Source organism: Lingula anatina, chromosome 7 (genome assembly GCF_051362555.1).
Source record: "Lingula anatina isolate TDL-2025a chromosome 7, LinAna3.0, whole genome shotgun sequence".
In the NCBI taxonomy this organism is placed as follows: domain Eukaryota; kingdom Metazoa; phylum Brachiopoda; class Lingulata; order Lingulida; family Lingulidae; genus Lingula; species Lingula anatina.
The window spans coordinates 18,902,015-18,922,432 of record NC_141773.1 but is presented as its reverse complement, the minus strand read 5'-3'; the positions used below and the strand labels follow the sequence as shown (position 1 = coordinate 18,922,432).

The following is a 20,418-nucleotide window of genomic DNA, read 5'->3' as shown; positions in this document are numbered from 1 at the left end:
AACAAAAAGAAATTCAAAATTCAGGTTCTTAACTACAAGAATTAATCATAAAGCCTTTGCCTAATTGGTTGTGCAGCCAAACTGGATTTTTTGGCCTTTGGCTCATAGACTAAAGACATCTTTTGTATTGGACAGGTGCATCATTTGCTTAGTTGAGACCTATGCATTTTCACATGAAAATTGCAGGCACATCTAATGCAATGAAGCTTTGTGTTTATTACAAACCAAAAGCAAGGAAATATTAACCCAACAATTGAATTCAACAACATACTTACACGTGGCCTGCCATTCGGTCCAGTATTTGTTCAGTAGGGGTGACACTTCTATTGTCCAATGTATGTATGTAACTTAAAAATTGTTCATCGGCCAATGTTAAAGCCAGCAACATCATATACACCAGCTATATTTTGTGACAAGAATCACAGATGACTTTGAAATGAGAATTATATCTCAAATTTACAATATAATCCATCACTTTAGCAAGAGTCTATAAAAGATGAATAATTTATTTGCCAAAACCTATTATTATAGTATTTGATGCAACATATATGGCATTGAATCTTCTAAAATCATCAGGTAATGAGCAGATTCCATTAATTCCATTTAGTCCAACTGCTCTTCTAAATAATCAAAATTTCCACATATTGTGAACAAAATCGATTCATTGATCATATGAGATGAAAAAATAATCTGAAACTGGGTTTCTATGTTGCTTGTAAATTAATTCATGTATATACACTGATTTTTTGTGTAAATTCTCAAAAAAAGCTTATACTGACATTTTTCTGTTGTATGGACTAACGTACGAATTATTTACATATACAATACTTGTAAACAGTTTTTAAATAGATGTATCATTATTCCGGTACAAAACACTGAAAACGGAGTAATATTATAAAATAAATTGATGGCTGAAATTGGGGAATGGGGTGTCGGAATTTAAGTTTAATGGCTCAAAAATTTTTCCCAGAGATGGAGAATCAAGAAAGGAGGATCAAAGGTCGGTTAAGCCAGATAAAAAACTTAACACCTGGAAAATCCGTTAAAAATTGCTTTTTGAGGGCCATTAGGATGGGGATATATATATATATATATATATACAGACTTGACATTTAATATGGAATATTTTTTCCAAATTATTTTTCATTGGTTTTTTTCATATTTTCATGACTGATAAATGAAAATAAGGATTAAAATCGTGTTTTTATAACTTTTATCTATCTCTTTGATGTCATTGTGACATCAGTTCATTAATTGAATTCGCCAGTGAAGCAAACAAAAATGCATTGCCTATTTTAAGTCGTACGACAACCATTGAAAGCGATATTTTGGATCTCCATATTTTCGAAATTATCGTCTTTAAAAGAGTTTTGCGCCCCCCAAAGGACCCTCATGTTAGTGTCTTGTCACAGCAACGGTTACTGTTACACCTGACCTCATCTGGCTGCTACCAGAGCTTTCAAGTGGCAAGGCATTCCTTAGGATAGGTTTTTAGAGTTTAATATGGAAAAAAATTCCAGGCAACGGTCAAAACCTGTCCAATTTGGTTCAGTTTTGTTGTAGGACATGTAGGCCGTTAATTCGGAGAGTAATAACCTACCCATGTATTGTCTATGTGGTTCAAATATGGCGATTTTGATGACCAATGTATCTGCTCATTCCCTTGGTTCTGTAAGAAATCTGCCATTAAAAGTGCGCTGTGTGAACCGGCACTCTCATCGTGCAACCTAAAATTGTTCCTAAGTTCCCCCCTATCAAATGATAGTCAAGTGGTTCCCAGATTATCCCTTTATTTGATCTGGTTCAGGTTTTCGTCGATGACTATCATTGGTGTTTTGGCACCAATGTGGTATTCACCCCAAATACTGACGCTGTCAATGACCCTAGTCACTTTAGAAGCGGCACACGCCTTGTCGTAGGCCTCTGCAGGATGTCTGTAAACTCTGTTTTAACCAGTTAAGCGGTACAGGTGAAATCTGACCTCAATAAAGAAAGCCACGCGGTTTCAGTGTTCTACCCAGAAACGGTCATGGTCCTCAATTCATTAGAGAAACAGACGACGCTGTTCTGCTGTTTACAGTGGCTTCCTCAGAGGTCGTTTGGTTTTCTAACCTGCTAAAACCAGTTTGATATTCGCTAAGAGCCTTGAAAAACGCGTTTTGGTCACAATTTGCCCCTCATTCTGAACGGACTGGGTGGGTTTTGTTTAGTTGCAGCAGCATATCCTGAAGGACGGTGAATCCTGTGCCCTGGTGGTAAGATGTCGATACATTGGGCGTGGTCTCTGTGTAGGTACATCAGTCTGGGCATAACTTCATAAAACTGTGCAGACTATTCCGTTTGACACAATAATCTGTCTGGCAATGTCTGTTTTTTTCGCGCCATTCTGGCACAGATTAACATTTCTGTAAAACATTGTTTGACTCATTTTACGCACTGCAAAACTGACCGCTTACGTGCAAAATTTCAAATTCTTCTATGCAGTAGTTGCCGACATATGGATACTTTTTTGACAGAACCATGCTTTGCCAAAGCCAAGCTTTGACCAACCTAAAGGAGCACTACCCAATTAAATCACCGCATATTACACAATGCAGCAGTGCAACAGACTTGGTAGTCAGTTAATTGGTAGCGACACACCTGACTTCACACTTATCCAGTCAGATATCTTATATGAGATCTGAGTTTTATGAAAAAAAGAACGCATTTTTACCTAGGCATACCTTTCAAACTGAAATATTCCATATTAAATGTCAAGTCTGTATATATATATATATATATATATATATATATATATATATATATATATATATATATATATATATATATATATATCGTTTTAATTTGCAACGCCGTCCTGAAAAGAAAAATAGATTTATGCCATCAATAGAAAACTAATAAACCACTTAGAAAAGATTAATCCATTTATCTTAATGCAGTTTTAAATCATCTCTTCTGTATGCTAGGTGGAGTTTTGATTGATTTCCTAACTTACCTCAGTTTTATCATTTCGAAGAGATTACGTTATAAAAAATAGATGTTTGCTATTGTCAGGCATATGGTGATGTTACACACTGTTACTGGTGCAAATCGGCATCTAGTCAGCTTAACACCAAAAATGGCATAGGAGTGCAATAGGCATAAAAACGGAATCTAATGTGTTAAGAAAATAGATCTCACGTTTGAAAATTTTAACATTTTATCCCAGTTGAAGTGGCAACCCATCAGCGTCAATATAGTGTGGCCTAAGGTGTGTCAGAACATTGGTGGTTTATTAGTTTTTTATGAAGGCCTCGCTTTATGTCGCGTATAGTTGCTGTCAACACGGAAAGTCGCTCAACTCTAAATCTGCCCTAAAGGTGCAAGGTAAGTCTCCACTGTGAACTTAATTTCTCTCGGTGTATACGATTGCCACATACTTGCATGTAGGACTACCTTATCTGTCGCTGCTGCATGATGTTTTTATTTACTTTCAAAAAGATTGTTTGGCTGAATTCATAGCCATGGTGAAAGTACTGGTTTATGCAGTAGCAGCAGTATACTACCCACCCACTATAGTGCAAGGTACTAACAACCTTTTGACATGCAGTACGTAAGACGAATGTCTTGTGGTCACAAAGTGGGATTTTCAAAACCATAAACGTCACTTTTCAGAAATGTGCACATTATTAAGATTGCACCTCGTCGTTCTTCAAATGCAGCCATGTTTAAAGCTCGATGTAATTCGCCAGAGAGCCATATTAACATACTAAGATATTTAACAGAATTTTATCGCATCTCACTTTATTTTGCTGTATTTTTATATTTTAATTTGTGCGTTGATTTTAAAATGTCGTGCTTCACGCATTTCTGTTCTGAATATGGCACATGTCGCAGTTTATAAACAATTTTAACAGTGATTTATGAGGCGTTCGATCCTTCCCCTCCTAGTTCATATACCCCTAGTACTATCTGACATTGGAATTCGAAAGCTGAACCCGTGGACGGCTTCGGATTGATTTCAACCCTTATTAGCTGGCGCACTGATCTACGGTTGTATGTTGGCCATCGGTTTGCGTTTTCTGCGTATATCGTGTGAAAAACTAAGTTAACAATTAATTATTGGGTTAACAGTGAACTGTGACTTGAAGACGAGCGTGCGTGCTGCCTCTTCCTTTTCATCATTTTTTTTTCAGATAACAAAACGTTTCAACCCGCCGTAAAATGGCAACGACAGCCGATACCGTTACCATGACGACTGGGGTGACAGACGACAATCCGTATAATCTGTATCCAGCCAATGAAGGTCTGGCTTCTTGGGACCTTGTAGTGGTTGGTGTTTACTTCTGTGCTGTCATTTGTGTGGGAATATTTGTAAGTAACATTATTATTATTATTATCATTATTATTATTATTATTATTTAGGGTAACAGCGGATTTTACCGTGTCTATGACCATACATTTTACACAGTATGAATGGATCAGCTTTAACATGGATGCTCTTGATCTAAATGCATAAAGCATATATGCCGTTTATTAATCTGTACCTGTATAATCTACTTAAGCCACCACCTTGAATTTTATCGATTTTATCAAACAGGAAATGAGCATATTTAATAATAAATTTATATGCAGGAGTGGGAATTTGTTGAAATTCTGATATGTGCTAGAAAGAGAGAGAAGAAAATGTTTGTCATTTTGAATTCTTCATTCTCAGGCCATGTGTCGAGCTTCAAGAGGGACAGTCAGTGGATACTTCCTTGCTGGACGCTCCATGACGTTCTTACCGGTCAGTTTCAGCACACACTACACAATGTTTGGGCGGCCATCTTGGAATTTACTGCCTTTTGTAAATTTTGCACTTGGTGCATTGATTTATATACAGCAGTTCTGCATTTTTATCTATTTTTCAGCTTACTTATGTAGAAAATTACTTTCATTTCAGACAATGAGAAAGTAAATACAAAAATAATGTCAAGTGTGCCGCACATTGTAATCGTAACCCTTATGTTAAAACATGTATAAATATCAAATCACTGTCAGTTTGTAACCATATTTATAATACATGCATTTGTTCCATCCGGTTATAGGTTGGTGCATCCTTGTTTGTGAGTAATATCGGTAGTGAACACTTCATAGGATTGGCAGGGTCGGGAGCGGCTGGTGGTATAGGTGTGGGCGCATGGGAGTTCATAGTAAGTATTAAAACTAAGGGCTCAGATTCCCCAGTAGCATCGGTTAAGGTCACACCGTTTTAAGACATACTCCAAACAAATTGTTTCAGACCCAGTTTAAAGTATGGACACGCTGGGCAGCCTATGCTTTTCCTAAACTGGCCTCTTCCCCAACTCCTGGCAATACTAAAATCTAGAACCTAGGGTACACTGTAGGTGCAACCGACCCATATGCACTTCTTCAAACAAGTAATAACTTTATTTTCAAAGAAATTAAAATTTTAATTCTAAACAAAAAACAGAATTTAATGATTGATATTTTAATGAAAAATAAACCCACGACAGTCAATATTATGTAATGCATGTAATATTTCCCACTCTCTAGGCCATTCTGCTTCTCCAGTTGCTGGGCTGGGTGTTTATTCCAGTGTACATAGCATGCGGGGTAAGTACACCCTGAAATCAGGGGCTGCTTTGTAATCCGGCAACCTGGGTTATGTGTTTTTCAGCAGATAATTAAAAAAAAAAAAGAAGATAAATGAAAGACTGGCAATTGATCTGAACTTTTAGACAAAAATTTATTCTCCTTTAACCAAAGATAAATCAGAGGTAGTCCAATATATAATGAGCCTGTTTTACAAGAAATATACACTTTATACTGCAATATATATTTACTAGTAGGCTATCTTCAACTGGAATAGATCAAAATTTTAGTCCTAGAGTTAAGACCAAACTACAAAAAAAAAAAAAATGAAATTACAGCCGCTTTCATTCAAATAATTCTCTGTGACAAAACACCAGCACGGATGATTATCGTAGAGAGTATAGAAGAATAACCCTTCATGTAAGGCATTACATTTTTTACAGGCGAATTCTTGTTAAATAAATTTTGCTACTTCGCATTCATTTAAGTGAGATGGAGAGAAAGTTAGCATTGTGTGTATTACCTCATGGGACAGCAAATTTTGCTCACAATAGTCATATTACAGAAGGCATTCACATGAAATATACTAGTGAGCACAAGAGAGAAATGACATTCCTTGTATTTTAATAATTAAAATTACCAAACAACTAATGTTAACTACACCCATCATGTGTGGGTAAGTAAAATATTGGTTACGAATTAAAAAAAAACTATAACGTGAAAAACGGCTGATACGTTTTCTTTTTTCTACCCAGACATACACAATGCCCGAGTACCTGAAGAAGAGGTTTGGCGGAAGTCGACTCCGAGTCTATATCACTTTCCTCTCGCTGATATTGTATATCTTTACAAAATGTTCCGTGAGTGCATCCCAAATTTTCTTCAGTGATCCTTATTACATTAATTCCTAATGGATTATTTATGAGCTTTGGAGTAAATTAATTTTCATATTATTTCATATTTTCTCAAATGCTACATACTTACCAGGAAAGTGGTGCTGTAAATTCGGGGGTCGTATGGACTGATATACACACTATACACGAGAGTAAGGAATACAAATAATTCACTAGTCAATTTTAGGACGAAGGTGTAAAGAGACAACCGTTTTTTTTTTTTTTCTTTTTTTTTTTCAAAGAGTACCTATATCAGTGAGATATCAGTGTTTCGCTTTCAGGTGGATCTGTATACCGGTGGCTTGTTCATACAACAGTCGCTGAAGTGGGACCTTTACCTGAGCATCCTGGTCCTTATTCTGGTCACTGCTATCCTGACGATTACAGGTTGGCTCCACTGATGCATATGTAAATACACACATGCATATACAGTAAATATGCATATACGCAAATGTGTATCAGGCCTGTATCCAGAGAGTTCGGGGGTAGGCGGGTATTAACGAACCGCCTTTTGAGGGAAAATGGTCCATTCTGAGTAAAATTTGATCTAAATAGACGAAGGTGTCATGGTAAAAGGTCCACTTTTCAGAAAAAGAACATTCCTTTGAAATATCTGGCTACGGGCCTGGGCATTCATATAAATACGTGGATATATATAGTTGTGTTTTAACTCTGTCATCTCAGTTGCTAAAAATATTATCGATAACAAATGGACCTACTAAACACGCTCTCGTCAATGTATTATGTGCGTCATTTTAATGCCTACGCATTGAGTTTGCATAAATGCAAAAGAAGAAAAAGAAAGAAAAAAATATACGTGTTTCTTCTTTTGAAAACGACTATTTATTCATTACTGGATTAATCACATTTTTAAAAAATGCTTAAAAACACGGAGGGCGAATCTGTAGTGCAAAACGTACCATTAAATCGGATTTGGAGCCGGTTGTGATACACTTTCTTGAACGCCTAATGTTCATTTCATCTACATAAAAAACTACATTCAACATAGTTTTTTTTAACAGACTGAAGGAGATTCATTGCAGTCTCATGTCATTTAGAATCTTCGTGCTTGGTTCCGAATATCAATGATTTTATATATAGCGAATGACCTAGATGAAGATATGTTAATGCAGCTTGAATATTGTGAACGTTGCATATGTAAGCCTTACATCTATGTACAAGATATTAATTGCGTTTCAGACACGAAATGATATCACGTTTCTCTGAAAAGTGAATAAGATTTATTTCTTTTTCATGGGTAGTTAGCAAAAATCTAGTGCATTAATCTCTTTTAAATTAGCAGCAAAAACGCCTGCATGGCGTAAAACATCACTGCGTGGTCATTGTTAATAATTTTAATTAAAATGAGTTTAAATATTTAGGAATATTTCAGTCACCCAAAGATACAAATTGCAGATTTACCTAATTATGACATAATCAATACGCCATTAAAGCATTTGAAAGAAATCAGTTGATTGTGCTAGCTAAGACTTTCCTTCATTACAATTTGCCATTCCGTGGGCGCACTATGGGTATATTTGTAATATTCATGACGACGTCATTTTTTTGTCGCAGCCATATAATAAACATATTGTTCAGAGTTTTTTGTCTATTTTTCCAACACAGGTGGTTTGACTGCTGTTATATATACCGACACATTACAGGCGTTTTTGATGGTAGGGGGCGCCCTCACTCTGATGGGAATGAGTGAGTACACACCTTAACAGATTGTCTTCAGTAATTTTAACTTTTTTAAAGTCTTACAACTTAAAAGTTGACTTATGCAATTCCTGGTAAGGGTGCTAAATAATTTTAACGTTTCTTTTTTGCTAAAATGCAATGTTTAACCTAAGGTTTAAGTTTAATGATACACATCTAGTTATAAATATTCTACAGAATATATATTTTAAAGACAAATTAAATACATGTCGCAGTTACATACATCTTGTTTACTTTTTTTTTACAATTTCAGGTTTCTGGAAACTTGGAGGCTACGGTGAACTGGTTCGCACCTTCCCACAGGCCATACCTACAAAACTGGTCCCCAATCAGACCTGCGGCATCCCTCCGTCCAACGCCTTCCAGATGCTGAAGGAAGCCAGGGATAACGACATGCCATGGGCGGGGTTCCTCTTTGGGCAGACCCCTGGCTCCATCTGGTATTGGTGCAGCGACCAGGTGTGTGGAAGAGAATTTGTTTTCAGACGGGCACAGGGCACAGGGATTACGCATGTTTGTGCACGCACTCACGCAAGCAAGCATATTATTCCAACCTTTTAAAAAAATCAGATTTATTTAACTCTGAAGTACGTATTATTCCGGATGGGCAAAGTACAGGCTATGAAATCATAACGTTAGCATGAAAACGTTTACTTTGGACTTTTTTTGATAATTTTCGAGCTGCGGTACATGTCCATGAAGTATGTAACTAACGCGGAGGCAAAATTCGTAATTTTAATTAAAATCTTTTAAATGGACTCTTATCAGTGGGTTATCTGCAATGTATTCCCAGGTTATCGTCCAGAGAGCGCTGGCTGCTAAGAGTCTTTCCCACGCACAGGGGGCGACACTTATGGCGGGATTCATCAAGATACTCCCGCTGTTCATGATGGTGATGCCAGGCATGATCAGCAGGGTGTTCTACCCAAGTGAGCTTTTATTGATTTATTGATTTATTTATTTATTTATTTATTTATTTATTTATTTATTGATTGATTGATTGATTGATTGATTGATAAAGCAAGAATATGATTTACCTAGCTCTAATCAATCGAGTATAAATATTGATCTACAACACTTTAAAAAGTTTAAAAATGCAAGAGTGAAACACATAGCTCTCACGGAAAATATACAAAAGTCTAATGGAAAGAAAGTTTTGGAGGAAAGGGGAATAGAATAGGGTGCCTTCGAAATGAAGGGAATACTTAGCCTATTGCGCCCCTCCCATCATTCCTTCACTGCAACAGAAATGTTATGCGATACTTTTTTATTTTCTAAATTTATTTATTTATTTATTATTGGATTGTTTTTTTTTTTTTTTTTTTTATTTTTGTAGATGAAGTGGCATGTGCTGATCCAGAAGAATGTTACAAAATTTGCCAAAGCTATGCGGGTTGCACTAACATTGCCTACCCTAAACTGGTACTGGGAGTCATGCCCATCGGTGAGCTCTCTTAAATTATATGACGTCACGATGACAACCAACGTTGAACATGTGACGCAAAGAGTGCCTCTATCAATTTGACGTCACAGGAGTTGTGTCGTTATCAAGTGCCAAAGAAAAAAATAATTCATGCATAAAATCATGTGTGAATTTAGTCATCGCAGCAGGACTTTGTACATGTACACGTAGTTTATAACACCCATCAATTAAATATGATGAATTTTCATATCAACGCCTCAAATAACTAAAACAAGTGACGATTCGTTAATCAGGTCTTAGAGGACTAATGATGGCGGTGATGATCGCTGCTCTGATGAGTGATCTGGACTCCATCTTTAACAGTGCCAGCACACTGTTCACCATTGACGTCTGGAAACGGTTCCGTAAGCAAGCAACAGTGCGGGAGTTAATGATAGTGGGACGGTAGGTAAACGTATACATCTAAGCATTTCCCGATGTCTCGTGCATAAAATCATTAACTTTTAAGAATGTCACACAAAAGACACTAAATGCAAGTTTTGGAGCAAAGACTCTTAACGTTTTGGCTGCAAGTACATGAGGGTGGGCTTGTATATAATCGAAATGTCACTGACTATAATGAGAATAATGATGATGATGATCACACCGAGTTTCTACTATGGATACTTGGTTTAATACTTGTAATCATTCCAAAGTATGCAATTACTGTTTGTACTCTTAAGTTAAGAATTTTGTTTGATCCTTCCAGCATTTTGTTTGAAAATATGGTATTGCCAGTGCAAACCATGTATGGTATCTTTTTTTAATGAAAGTTTTTATTTATTTATTCAGCTAGTTATTTTGTTTCGTCAATACACAGTGTATGTACATTGGTAGTTGTGACAGATGTGCTGGTATTTCCAGAGTCTTCGTGCTCGTCATGACGGCTGTGGCGGTTGCCTGGGTACCGGTTGTCAAGGAGATGCAAGGTGGTCAGGTGTTCTTCTATATCCAAGAGGTGACCAACTACCTAGCGCCTCCTGTTGCCGCTATTTTCATCCTTGGGGTCGTATGGCCCAGAATTAACGAGCAGGTGAGTGCAAATGTCTTTTGGATATTCTAGCAGCTCGTAGCATCTAAGTAGGAGGAAATCAAATGCAAAATGGTGAACCTTGGGGCATACCGGAATGATTGCATCCAAAACTTAAGAAAGTATTTGTTGAACAACTGAAGGGTGCTGGTTATATCTTCTGTTCTTTATTCTTTTAGTGTTTACAAAAAGACGCGTTTCCAAAGGTTATGACTTATAAAAACAAGTAAGGATTTCAGCAATATAAGAAAAAGAAAAAGAAGAATTTGGAATTTGCCGAGTTTTAATACGAAAGGAAGTGACGAAGGAACTTATTCTTTCTCCTTTGAAAAAAATCCAAAACTGGATATGTTGTGCATCTACACAGTGTTGAGACATATAAGGGCCGTTAATTTTTAAATTATTATTATTATTATTATTATTATTATTTCTTCTCTAAAACAGGGCGTGTTTTGGGCATTAATGGTGGCCTTGCTTACGGGGGTCACTCGCCTGGTCCTCGTATCCATTTGGCCAGGCGCACAGAAGTGCGGGGATGTCGACGATAGGCTGGTTATCATCAAGGATTTCCAGGACATGTACTTTGCCATGCTTTTGTTCTGGATGACTGTCATTGTCGCTGCCATCATCAGTTACTGTACGGAGGCTCCGGAAGAGAAACGCGTGAGTTTTTAAGCATTTTTTTTATAATTGATATGGCTTCGTTTGTCAGATTTTAATTTAATATAGTTAAAATATATATCTTTACATGCATGATTGAAAACATTGAAATAAAAATAAGCCGATCTATTTCAAGACTGAGGGCTAGTGTAGTCTACACGTGTATTTGTGGGCCTGCTGTTTGGTCACACAAAACAACAAACACGACGTAAAGGAGACTACAAGTATGTAAGATAGATAGATAGACAGATGCTCTGTTTCTTTTAAACTAGATTCAAAGGTAATTTTTAAAAGGAATTAAAAATATTTTTGTTGCAGTTGATCCGCACGACATTCTGGACGCGGCATGACAATCGTGACAGAGAGGAAGAGATAATGGAGTCCAAGTCCGGCATGCATTTCGACGATATCTCTAAGGCAACCACCAACTCCATGGAAACGGGGCTGGATAACCCTGGCTTAGAAAAGGGGGAAAGTAATTCAAACCTAGGTAAGTCGTATTCCGAAGTCCAATATGTTGGTAATTATTTTAAGACAAAAGGCATCGCAAACTTTTAGACAAGAAGAAATTATTGTACCCTCCAAAATAAATCTAATCCGTGCCTTTTCATAGCAAAAACACATTTTCAACACAACAGATATCCTACCAAGACATGGGATTAGACCTACTATGTGCAATTTTATTTACAGATTCTGACAAACAAAAACCAGTGTTTACCGTGTCCGCGGAATCAGTAAACGGCTACAATCCTTGTAATACATCGGATGAAGTGGGTGGGTATACTGATATGGCATTTTTCATTTATTTATTTTATTTATTTATTTGATATACCTTTTCAATAAAGTAGTTGGTGGAAACTTTTTTACCTTTTGGGTAAAAGTACACTTTTAACTTAAAAAGGAAGCAAGAAGTTTTTCAAGAGTTTTAATCCGGCTTCAGTATCTCTTTTTAATAATGAAACGTCGGTATATTTCAGTCAATTACTTAATCTAACTTTTTTTAAATTAAGCCACTCTCTTATTTCATTAAATTTTTTAGCCTAGGGTATTAATCAAATTTCCTTTTTTTATTTATTTCACAATAAGTTAACAGTGGCTGTATGACCGTTCATTATTATTATTGTCATCATTATGATTTCGGTGCTATATAGTGATAACAATGGTGAAAAATAGTTGAAATACCATGGTTGCCATTACTGACGTCACATCTTTTCCAGAATGGGAGTCTCGTCCATGGTATAGCAAAGCCTGTGATTGGTTGATTGGTATTCACCAATCACCTGAAGAATCGCAACGTCAGCAAGAGCAACAATGTCGTCTTCTTAAGATAACGTCACTAAAACAATCACGTGCTGCAAAAATCGGTCTCAACATTGGACTGGTTTTTATTTTGTCTCTAGGTGTTGCACTGTATTGTTTTTGGTCCTACTGGCAATATGTTCCGTAAATTACGTGACAAATAACCCCACCCTCCACCCACGTGCGCGCTCACAAACACACACACACATTGGAGCTACATGTATGTAAGCTGTAAATCGTAAATCACTCAAAAATGTCAAAGCGACTCAACTGCAATAATTATCTTTCGTCATAATAAGGCCTATTTTGATTATGTTGAGATTATTCCCTTTAATTATCATAAAAAAATCCATAGATCTTTATTGCATAAATGCACAATGGTATCACACCCCACCCCTCCCCCAATCTCTTAACATCTCATTAGATTGATAGATCTTGCAGGTTCTCTTTGCCAACTCAATTTGGAATTTGGATTCGCGACACGGCGGTGACGTGGGTCTCTGACGACAGTTCAGTGACAGGTTTATTACCCTATGAAAAAGTTACACGTAATATATTCAAGTCAGATCGTACTGAGACGTGTTGCTATATTTCTGAAAGAAGCACTCGTCTTAACTGATAACCGTGAGATAAAACCAGTAGCTGACCCCTCCTCCTGTAGTATAAAGCTTACGTCACGTACACAAGCATCAAATGACATTACTTCTTCAATACTAACCAAGAAAATATAGCATGAGGTTTATGTTATGTACTGAAGCTGCAAATTATATTACTTCTTAAATACTTATACTGATTTTTCAAAAAAAAAAAAAAAAAAAAAAAAAAAAAAAAAAAAACGAAGAAAGTCGCCTTTGTGAATTACATGTAATGATTTAATAATTAAATTACACATGAACAGAATGATATGAATATAATATAAATGTAAATGCCACTGTTATCAAGTGAAATCACCAAGTTATTCCATTACCACTTCAAGCATTGCACCCTGGCTAGGATGGAGCATTTCAAATCTCTATTTCTTCAGCCGAGCTCTCAAAATTCTTAACTAAATTGTCATCCAATCTATTTATCTAATCACAGTTTATTGCACCCAGAGTTTCAGAATATTGATGGTGTTTCTGTTCCATCCAGGATACGCGTTTTTTCATTATTCCAGCATGTAGTGATAAGGTAATATAAAATATTTGCTTAACTCAGGGTCAAATATGTCTGCATCTCAAATGTTGCTTATTCCAGTCCTTTCTGCTTGCTCAATAGCGGATTGTAAATTTTGCTCAAAGAGTTCACACCTAAAAAGAAAAAGTGGTACACTGTATATGAATTGTCTTTAGAAACTAGTCTAATATAATATTTTTATATTATATATCATATTCTGATATTATGCAGAAAAGGAAGAGTAAAAAGAAGTGAAAAAACAATCCAGTATGTATAGTATTGTGCTTTCCCATTTTTTAATTTGAAACCTACATGTCAAAGGTTGGAAACAAATTAATGTTTCTAAAGAAAAAAAAACATCCTTTCCTAGCTAGGCACAATCCACATGGTTTTTCTAAAGTTACACAAGAACTGAGCTGAATTTTTAGAAACTGAAGAGACTGATGGATAAGGTGCAGTTTTAAAGCTTTGTTTTTCCTGATAGAGTGATCACTCTTTGGCATGTCAGCTTTATTTGAGTTATGTGAGATACGGATAGCAGTGACTTATATGTGCTACAAGGAATCTACACTTGCTTCGTATGTAATTTTAATGAACTTAATTGAACCAATTAAATGCACTCACAAATTATTTTGCATTATCAATTTCATTAATGGACAATAAGTTTTTATATACAGCAGTAAATATGCTATGTAGTGTAAAATTTTCAAGAATTTATACTTTGATTTTGAAATAAAAGAGGCCATATAGCAAATTCTCATTATTTTTAATTTCTAGTACAATATACATCTACATTGTGATATATCAAAAACCTGTGAATGATATTAAGCATTTGATGTTTTCTTTATCCTAAGTAAAAATAATATTATGACAATTAAGAATGATGGGTTCAGAGAGTAATACTCAAGTAGAATCAAATTTGTAATTTACCTTTTTGATTTTTTTTTCATTCAAATAATAATAAGTTTTTAAGTGTTAGTTTCAAGTGTCCTACCTTATTGGCATATCTATGGAATAAAAAGGATTTTTCAGAGCAAAATCAGAGTAGACTTCATATAGTTTCTTCAACAGACCATCCACTGCCCCTTGTCGTAAATCTGTCAGAACTATAAATTTTATGCCTGAAAATATTGACAGAATAATCTATGAGCAGTTTGATGAAATGATAAAACATATATTAGTCACTGTCAATTGCAGACATAATCATTTAAGAGATGACTTATAAAGTTGTTTTTTTCATTTTACATTACAAAATCTTTTATTCACAGTGTCCATATATAAATTGCTAAAAAAGTTAAATTTGCAAATACAGCACATTATATTTTGAATTATGTATTTTTCTGAAACAGAATCATGCTACTTATAACTGAATGCTTCGGAAAAAAGCTCCATGTTACTTTTTCTTTAAAAGTGTTTTTAAATAGTTCACGGAGTACAACATTGTACCTGTCATAGTCTGAAAGCAGTGTAATTTAAAGACATCAGTTTCTAAGACTTCTATTCCTGAAGAGTGGGGTTCGGGTGACAGCTGGGATCCGATGGCAAACAACCTGAAAGACAGTTTTCGAAAAAACAGGCAAACTTCCTTACTGCATCAAAATATGCACATTTTGTAAACTACACACTGACATGTCAAAAATGTTACAGCAGATTACATACTCTAAAGGATTGAAATGTATATTTAGGGGTTTTTATTGGCCCCAAATTCAAAGAAGTGATGGTTTGTAAAAATCAGAAATTGCTAGGAACCCAAACAAATTTTCACACTGTATATATACATATACATGTAAACGGTATAATGGTACTCAAAAGCTGTTCTGCTATATATATTATCTTAACTTTTCCTCAAATTTCCCTTTGATGATTTTAACACAGACTTATCATTTATGTTTACAATATTTGTGTACAATAATTCATAAGCTACCCTGGGGACAACTTACGAGTGAAACATACTGGCCAGCATTATCTTTTCATTCACTGTTAACTTTGGTCGGCCAAACTTTATAGCAATGGGATAATTGTCCTCATCTGCAATTGTTTCCAGGATATCTCTTCCATCCTCTAACTGACGACCTGATGCACTCAAACCATTAATTCCTAACACAGTGTGGCCCACTGAAAAAAAGAATTCATATTCAGAAAATCTGAGACTGAGGACATACATGTTACTGTACATAAATGCCAGGCAGCAGTAGAGTCAACCAGCATTCATGGTCATACACAATTTAACCACTCAAACATTTCGGTTTCTTTCTTATGAAAACAAAGACATATTAGGAAGTAAATTGTGCCAAACTAATTCACTTGAATACATTGATCAAAGCCACCACAAAACAAAATTAAGATAAATATTGAAAACTGAGAGGGGGGCTACAAAAGTACCATGCACCTATACAAAGACTCTGTTGTAAAAATGCCCCTTTCTATTCAGCATTGGGTCTTGTTATCTGGACTGCAGATTGACCAACTTTGTTTTAAGAACTCTAAAGCTGTGTACAGAATAGAAGTTATCGCACTAGCAGGAATGATCTATCTCAGCGGGTATTCTGGCTAAAGCACAGTCAATGTAATCAGCTCAATTGTCTGACCCCCCCCCCCCCCCCCCCCCAATAACCTAAAGTACTTGGGTAAAGGCAGGATAACTTTGTGGTCCATGATGTTGTTCATGTTGTGAGGGGGTGTGCCAGACTTAGATAGATCGATCCTACTAGTATGATAACTTCTATTGTAAACACAGCCTAAGTCCTGCACCATGTGCTGAAAACGTGTCTCATCAGCTTTTGTACCTTTCACTCCATCTCTTTGACCAAAGGCCACCACGACTTTCTCATCTAACAATTTTAGCACCAGCTCTAGGGGATAGCTGAATGTTTTCTCTACTTCTATCTTAGGCATATTGTGGTCATACTGGTAGATCAGACCACCGGCACGATTTACTACGAATACAGAGTGAATCGTCATATTTGAGGCTTCGATCAGTGTCAATTGTGACTTGAAGTCAAATCGTTAAATCACTTTTGTCTCCTTGAAGATAACTTCCGCTGTACTGCTAGTTTGCACACTGCAAGTCCTCTAGAACAATTCAGAGATGCTGTTTTTGTAAAACAATACTGGTCCAAGAAAAACCATGTAGTCGATGAACACTATAATTTTATAAAGCGTTTGTTATTTTCCGACACCTTCCTCTCCTCCATGTAAGCTCATTTACTGGTCGATCTCAAGACAAGCCCAAAGACATTTATAACTTACCCCTAATGGACTCATGTGGCGTTGTCATTTGGCTGTTGATTTTATGAACACTAATAATACTGATAGGGAAAAAGTGTGATTTGTTAAAAAAAACATTGTTCGCAAATGACAAGGAAAACATCGATACCTTTTGCAGTATCGGTTACGTTACACTCCCATATAACCGGCAACTTCCGTTTTAAGTGAAAGTTTCTTAAAGCCAAACTCACATTTTATTCGTGTATGTTGTACTAATATTATTATGGATGACGTCAGAGAAAGGACACTTTGGTGCGGGAATCTATCGGAAGAAGTAACAGAGGAACTTTTATATGAGTTATTTTTGCAAGTAAGTGCTGTTAAACTACATGGTTTTAGTTGGAGATTGCCAAAGTTTTGTTGCAGTACCTAGCAGTAGCATGTAAAGACGAAAACTGAGGCAGACTTACATCAATAATCAGATTGATGGATGTCTGGATATGGTAGAGTCAGTCAAATCAAGCAATATTAATATCAATAGTAACTTAACTTTCCAAAACATATCTAAATCACCAGAAATAAAAAGGTTTTGGTTATTTCCCAATTGTAAAGGCAAAAACTTAAGTAGGTCTTATAAAAAAAAATTAAATAAATATATAAAGTTAGCATCTGCATCTTCCTTTTATAAACAAACGTTATTTTAATTTAGTTTTTAATTCAATAAAAAACAAGTAATTATTCGGATTAAATCTCAAAATCATTTCTCTTACATCAAGGCTGGCCCACTGGAAAAAGTTCACATAGCAAAAGACAAAGATGGTCGTAGGAAAAACTATTCATTTATACAATTCAAGCATGAAGAGTCAGTGCCATACACCATAAAACTCATGTCTGGAACAAAACTGTTTGGCAGACCTCTTAATCTGCAGGCCAGGACTGGGGCTTCTCATGGAAATGTTGGCACAGCAACACCACTTGGTGGTCAGATGCAAAACTACAATAATTATAACCTTGGACCCCCACAAAATAGAGGGTATAATCCAAATTCAAATATGAATATGGACATGCAAGGGCAACTACATATAATGGGGAATATGATGCAGCAAAACTGGCCTAATATGCAACAGCAACAACAGCAAGGATTGTTGGGACATGTTCCTGGGCGAAACACGCCAGCCCAAAGTCCTCAGGCCATAGGACAGCCATGGTTTGATCAACAACAACCTGGTAACCCTAATTTCCAAATGGACCAGCCCATGGATCCCATACAGCTAGAGCTAAAGAGGCAGAGGCTAATGCAGCAAATGGGGATGGCAACTCAGCTGCATCAGCAGTATCAGCAACAGCATCAGCAACATCAGGCTGGGAGACACGGAGGACATCATCAACAACATCAACAACGTCATCATCATCATCATCATCATCATCATCGTCATGGCAGTAGAGGGAGCCCACAGAGGCCACCACGGCAGAGTGGAAATTACAGGCAGAACTTTCAGTAGCCACTTGATTATATAATTTATTTTTTAATTGATGTGGAGATACTGTGATGTTTACATACAAAGCAATGCTGATTTATTGATTATAATGAGAAACAACTTAAAGTTTATTTCTTGCATTTTAGTATTTTTTCTGTCTTCGGCTTTGTTAAGTCATATTTTCATTTGCATATATAATTAAAAAGGCATTACTGTACGTGATACATGTAATATTGGACAAGTCGCCATATCTCAATTCTAAGGTTGAGGTGGTGGAGATATACTTGTGTTTGTTCAATTTTTTATATTTTGTTTTAAACTATGACGACAACTACTGTTTGGAGTAAATCCATAGTCACGTTTATAGGTCGCAATTTTAATGAAGAATGAATTACAAGTTTTTATGGTTCTGAATCCTTTTTTTCCCCGTAAAGAATAATAAAGAGATTATCTTAGTAGATTTTGTGTCACAGTGAACGCTACCTGTTGTCAGGCTACCTGCTGCGTGGATAGGGTATCCGAAAGTTCCTGTTTTTTCACTCGAGCTTGTTATCAAGAACTCTAGTTAACCTCATTTCAGTCCAGCAACCTGTTCAAAAATAACATCAAAAAGAATTTGGAACCCTGTTTGACACAAAAAAAAAATCGAAAAACCCCTTGGCACAAAGTATCCAATGTACTATTTACTATAACGTACCTAAGTATAGACCCATTGAGGCAGGTTAGAGTTTCAAGCCTTTTCGGTGCAGAGGTACGACCTGGGCGAGCAAGGATTTTTTTTTTTTTTTTTTTTTTTTTTTTTTTTTTTTTTTTTTTTTTTGTAAAATTATGAAATCTTTTACTCCACCTCACCTCACGATGAAAGGCTCAATGGGCAAATCATTGGCATTGGCCCGTGAAACAGATTTTGAATTTGCTTTGGAAGTAGTCTTATCGTAACACTAAATAATTACCGTCAGTTGCATTTGCCGACCCAGCGAGCACGTGTCACTCCCTTACCTCCTTGGGTTCCCATTCTTCCTTCGACCTCACCAAATATGTACAGTATGACGAATGGAAAAAATGCAATTTTTGCACGTCTTAACGGAATTGGAATCTCGTTTTAAATTTGAATTGAAACTTGTCTTTTGACAGAGATCTATGGTTGCCAAAGATGAACAGTCTTTTGAATGTGTACACTTTCGAACTTAGAACGCCGTTTTAGCCGTATTTACGGGTAGATTATAACTTTGTTTTAACCATATCTGTATACATTTGAAAAGATTCACAGATATTCATTGTGCTGCATTCTTTGAAGTTCAACTTAAAAGTAATTCTGGTTGCTTGAAATACCAATGAGTTTCAGGAACCGACTACAAGCAAACCACCTGTTACCAACTTTTTTCCTAACACGTTTTTGTACTGTTAATTTGCTTTCTTGTACTCATTTTCCGATAGTGTGATTTAAGGTCACAATTAGATATAAGCTGCATGTAGGTAATGCTTAGCGGTCAGCAGAAATGAGAAAGCCACAAGACACGCGGCTTGACTTAACAAAAAACAGCTCCGCTATGTAAAACCTGTGGTATATGTGATTAGTAACTGGCGTCACTATTTTACAGTAACTCCATGTATAACGGATAGAGAGAAACCACGGTTTGCAAATGTCTTTTACCGCGGTAACACGCCATGAAAACTCAACTAGTGAATCTCCATTTACTGTCGGAACTGTATGAGGGATGCAATGTACGTCAATGGTACGCATGCTAGTCGCAAGCTCACAAACTTTGAGGGTATGCCAATTACGTAACACTAAATTCCAGGAACCTTGTTTAAGTTAACGGAGCCCGCCCCTCAAGGCAACTGCTTTGAAAATTGGTCGATTTAATAGAAACTTAACTGGCAACGTCAAAAATCCTTGTTGGCCAGTTAGATACCAAAACAATCCTGCCCACCAAT

At 36.2% G+C, this 20,418-nt stretch overlaps 3 protein-coding genes across 3 annotated transcripts; 2 read left to right on the top strand and 1 right to left on the bottom strand.

The window, feature by feature from the left end:
• The first annotated feature begins 4,142 nt into the window (after positions 1 to 4,142).
• Positions 4,143 to 13,279, top strand: LOC147760837 (sodium/glucose cotransporter 4-like). The gene is made up of 16 exons (XM_087017506.1): positions 4,143 to 4,353; positions 4,697 to 4,768; positions 5,070 to 5,174; positions 5,539 to 5,598; positions 6,333 to 6,437; positions 6,752 to 6,857; positions 8,097 to 8,177; positions 8,443 to 8,648; positions 8,983 to 9,118; positions 9,526 to 9,633; positions 9,906 to 10,056; positions 10,516 to 10,684; positions 11,126 to 11,344; positions 11,660 to 11,831; positions 12,032 to 12,115; positions 12,559 to 13,279. The coding sequence occupies exons 1-16, from the start codon at positions 4,204 to 4,206 to the stop codon at positions 12,786 to 12,788; spliced, it is 2,154 nt and encodes a 717-aa protein (XP_086873632.1). The 5' UTR covers positions 4,143 to 4,203; the 3' UTR covers positions 12,789 to 13,279.
• Positions 13,280 to 13,490: 211 nt separating this feature from the next.
• LOC106151496 (trafficking protein particle complex subunit 4) lies at positions 13,491 to 17,015 on the bottom strand. The gene is made up of 5 exons (XM_013524788.2): positions 16,582 to 17,015; positions 15,736 to 15,910; positions 15,242 to 15,345; positions 14,790 to 14,916; positions 13,491 to 13,929 (listed from the first exon to the last, which is right to left on the bottom strand). The coding sequence occupies exons 1-5, from the start codon at positions 16,754 to 16,756 to the stop codon at positions 13,857 to 13,859; spliced, it is 654 nt and encodes a 217-aa protein (XP_013380242.1). The 5' UTR covers positions 16,757 to 17,015; the 3' UTR covers positions 13,491 to 13,856.
• A 166-nt stretch (positions 17,016 to 17,181) lies between these two features.
• On the top strand, positions 17,182 to 18,938 carry LOC106151475 (uncharacterized). The gene is made up of 2 exons (XM_013524743.2): positions 17,182 to 17,372; positions 17,779 to 18,938. The coding sequence occupies exons 1-2, from the start codon at positions 17,286 to 17,288 to the stop codon at positions 18,502 to 18,504; spliced, it is 813 nt and encodes a 270-aa protein (XP_013380197.2). The 5' UTR covers positions 17,182 to 17,285; the 3' UTR covers positions 18,505 to 18,938.
• The last annotated feature ends 1,480 nt before the right edge of the window (positions 18,939 to 20,418 follow it).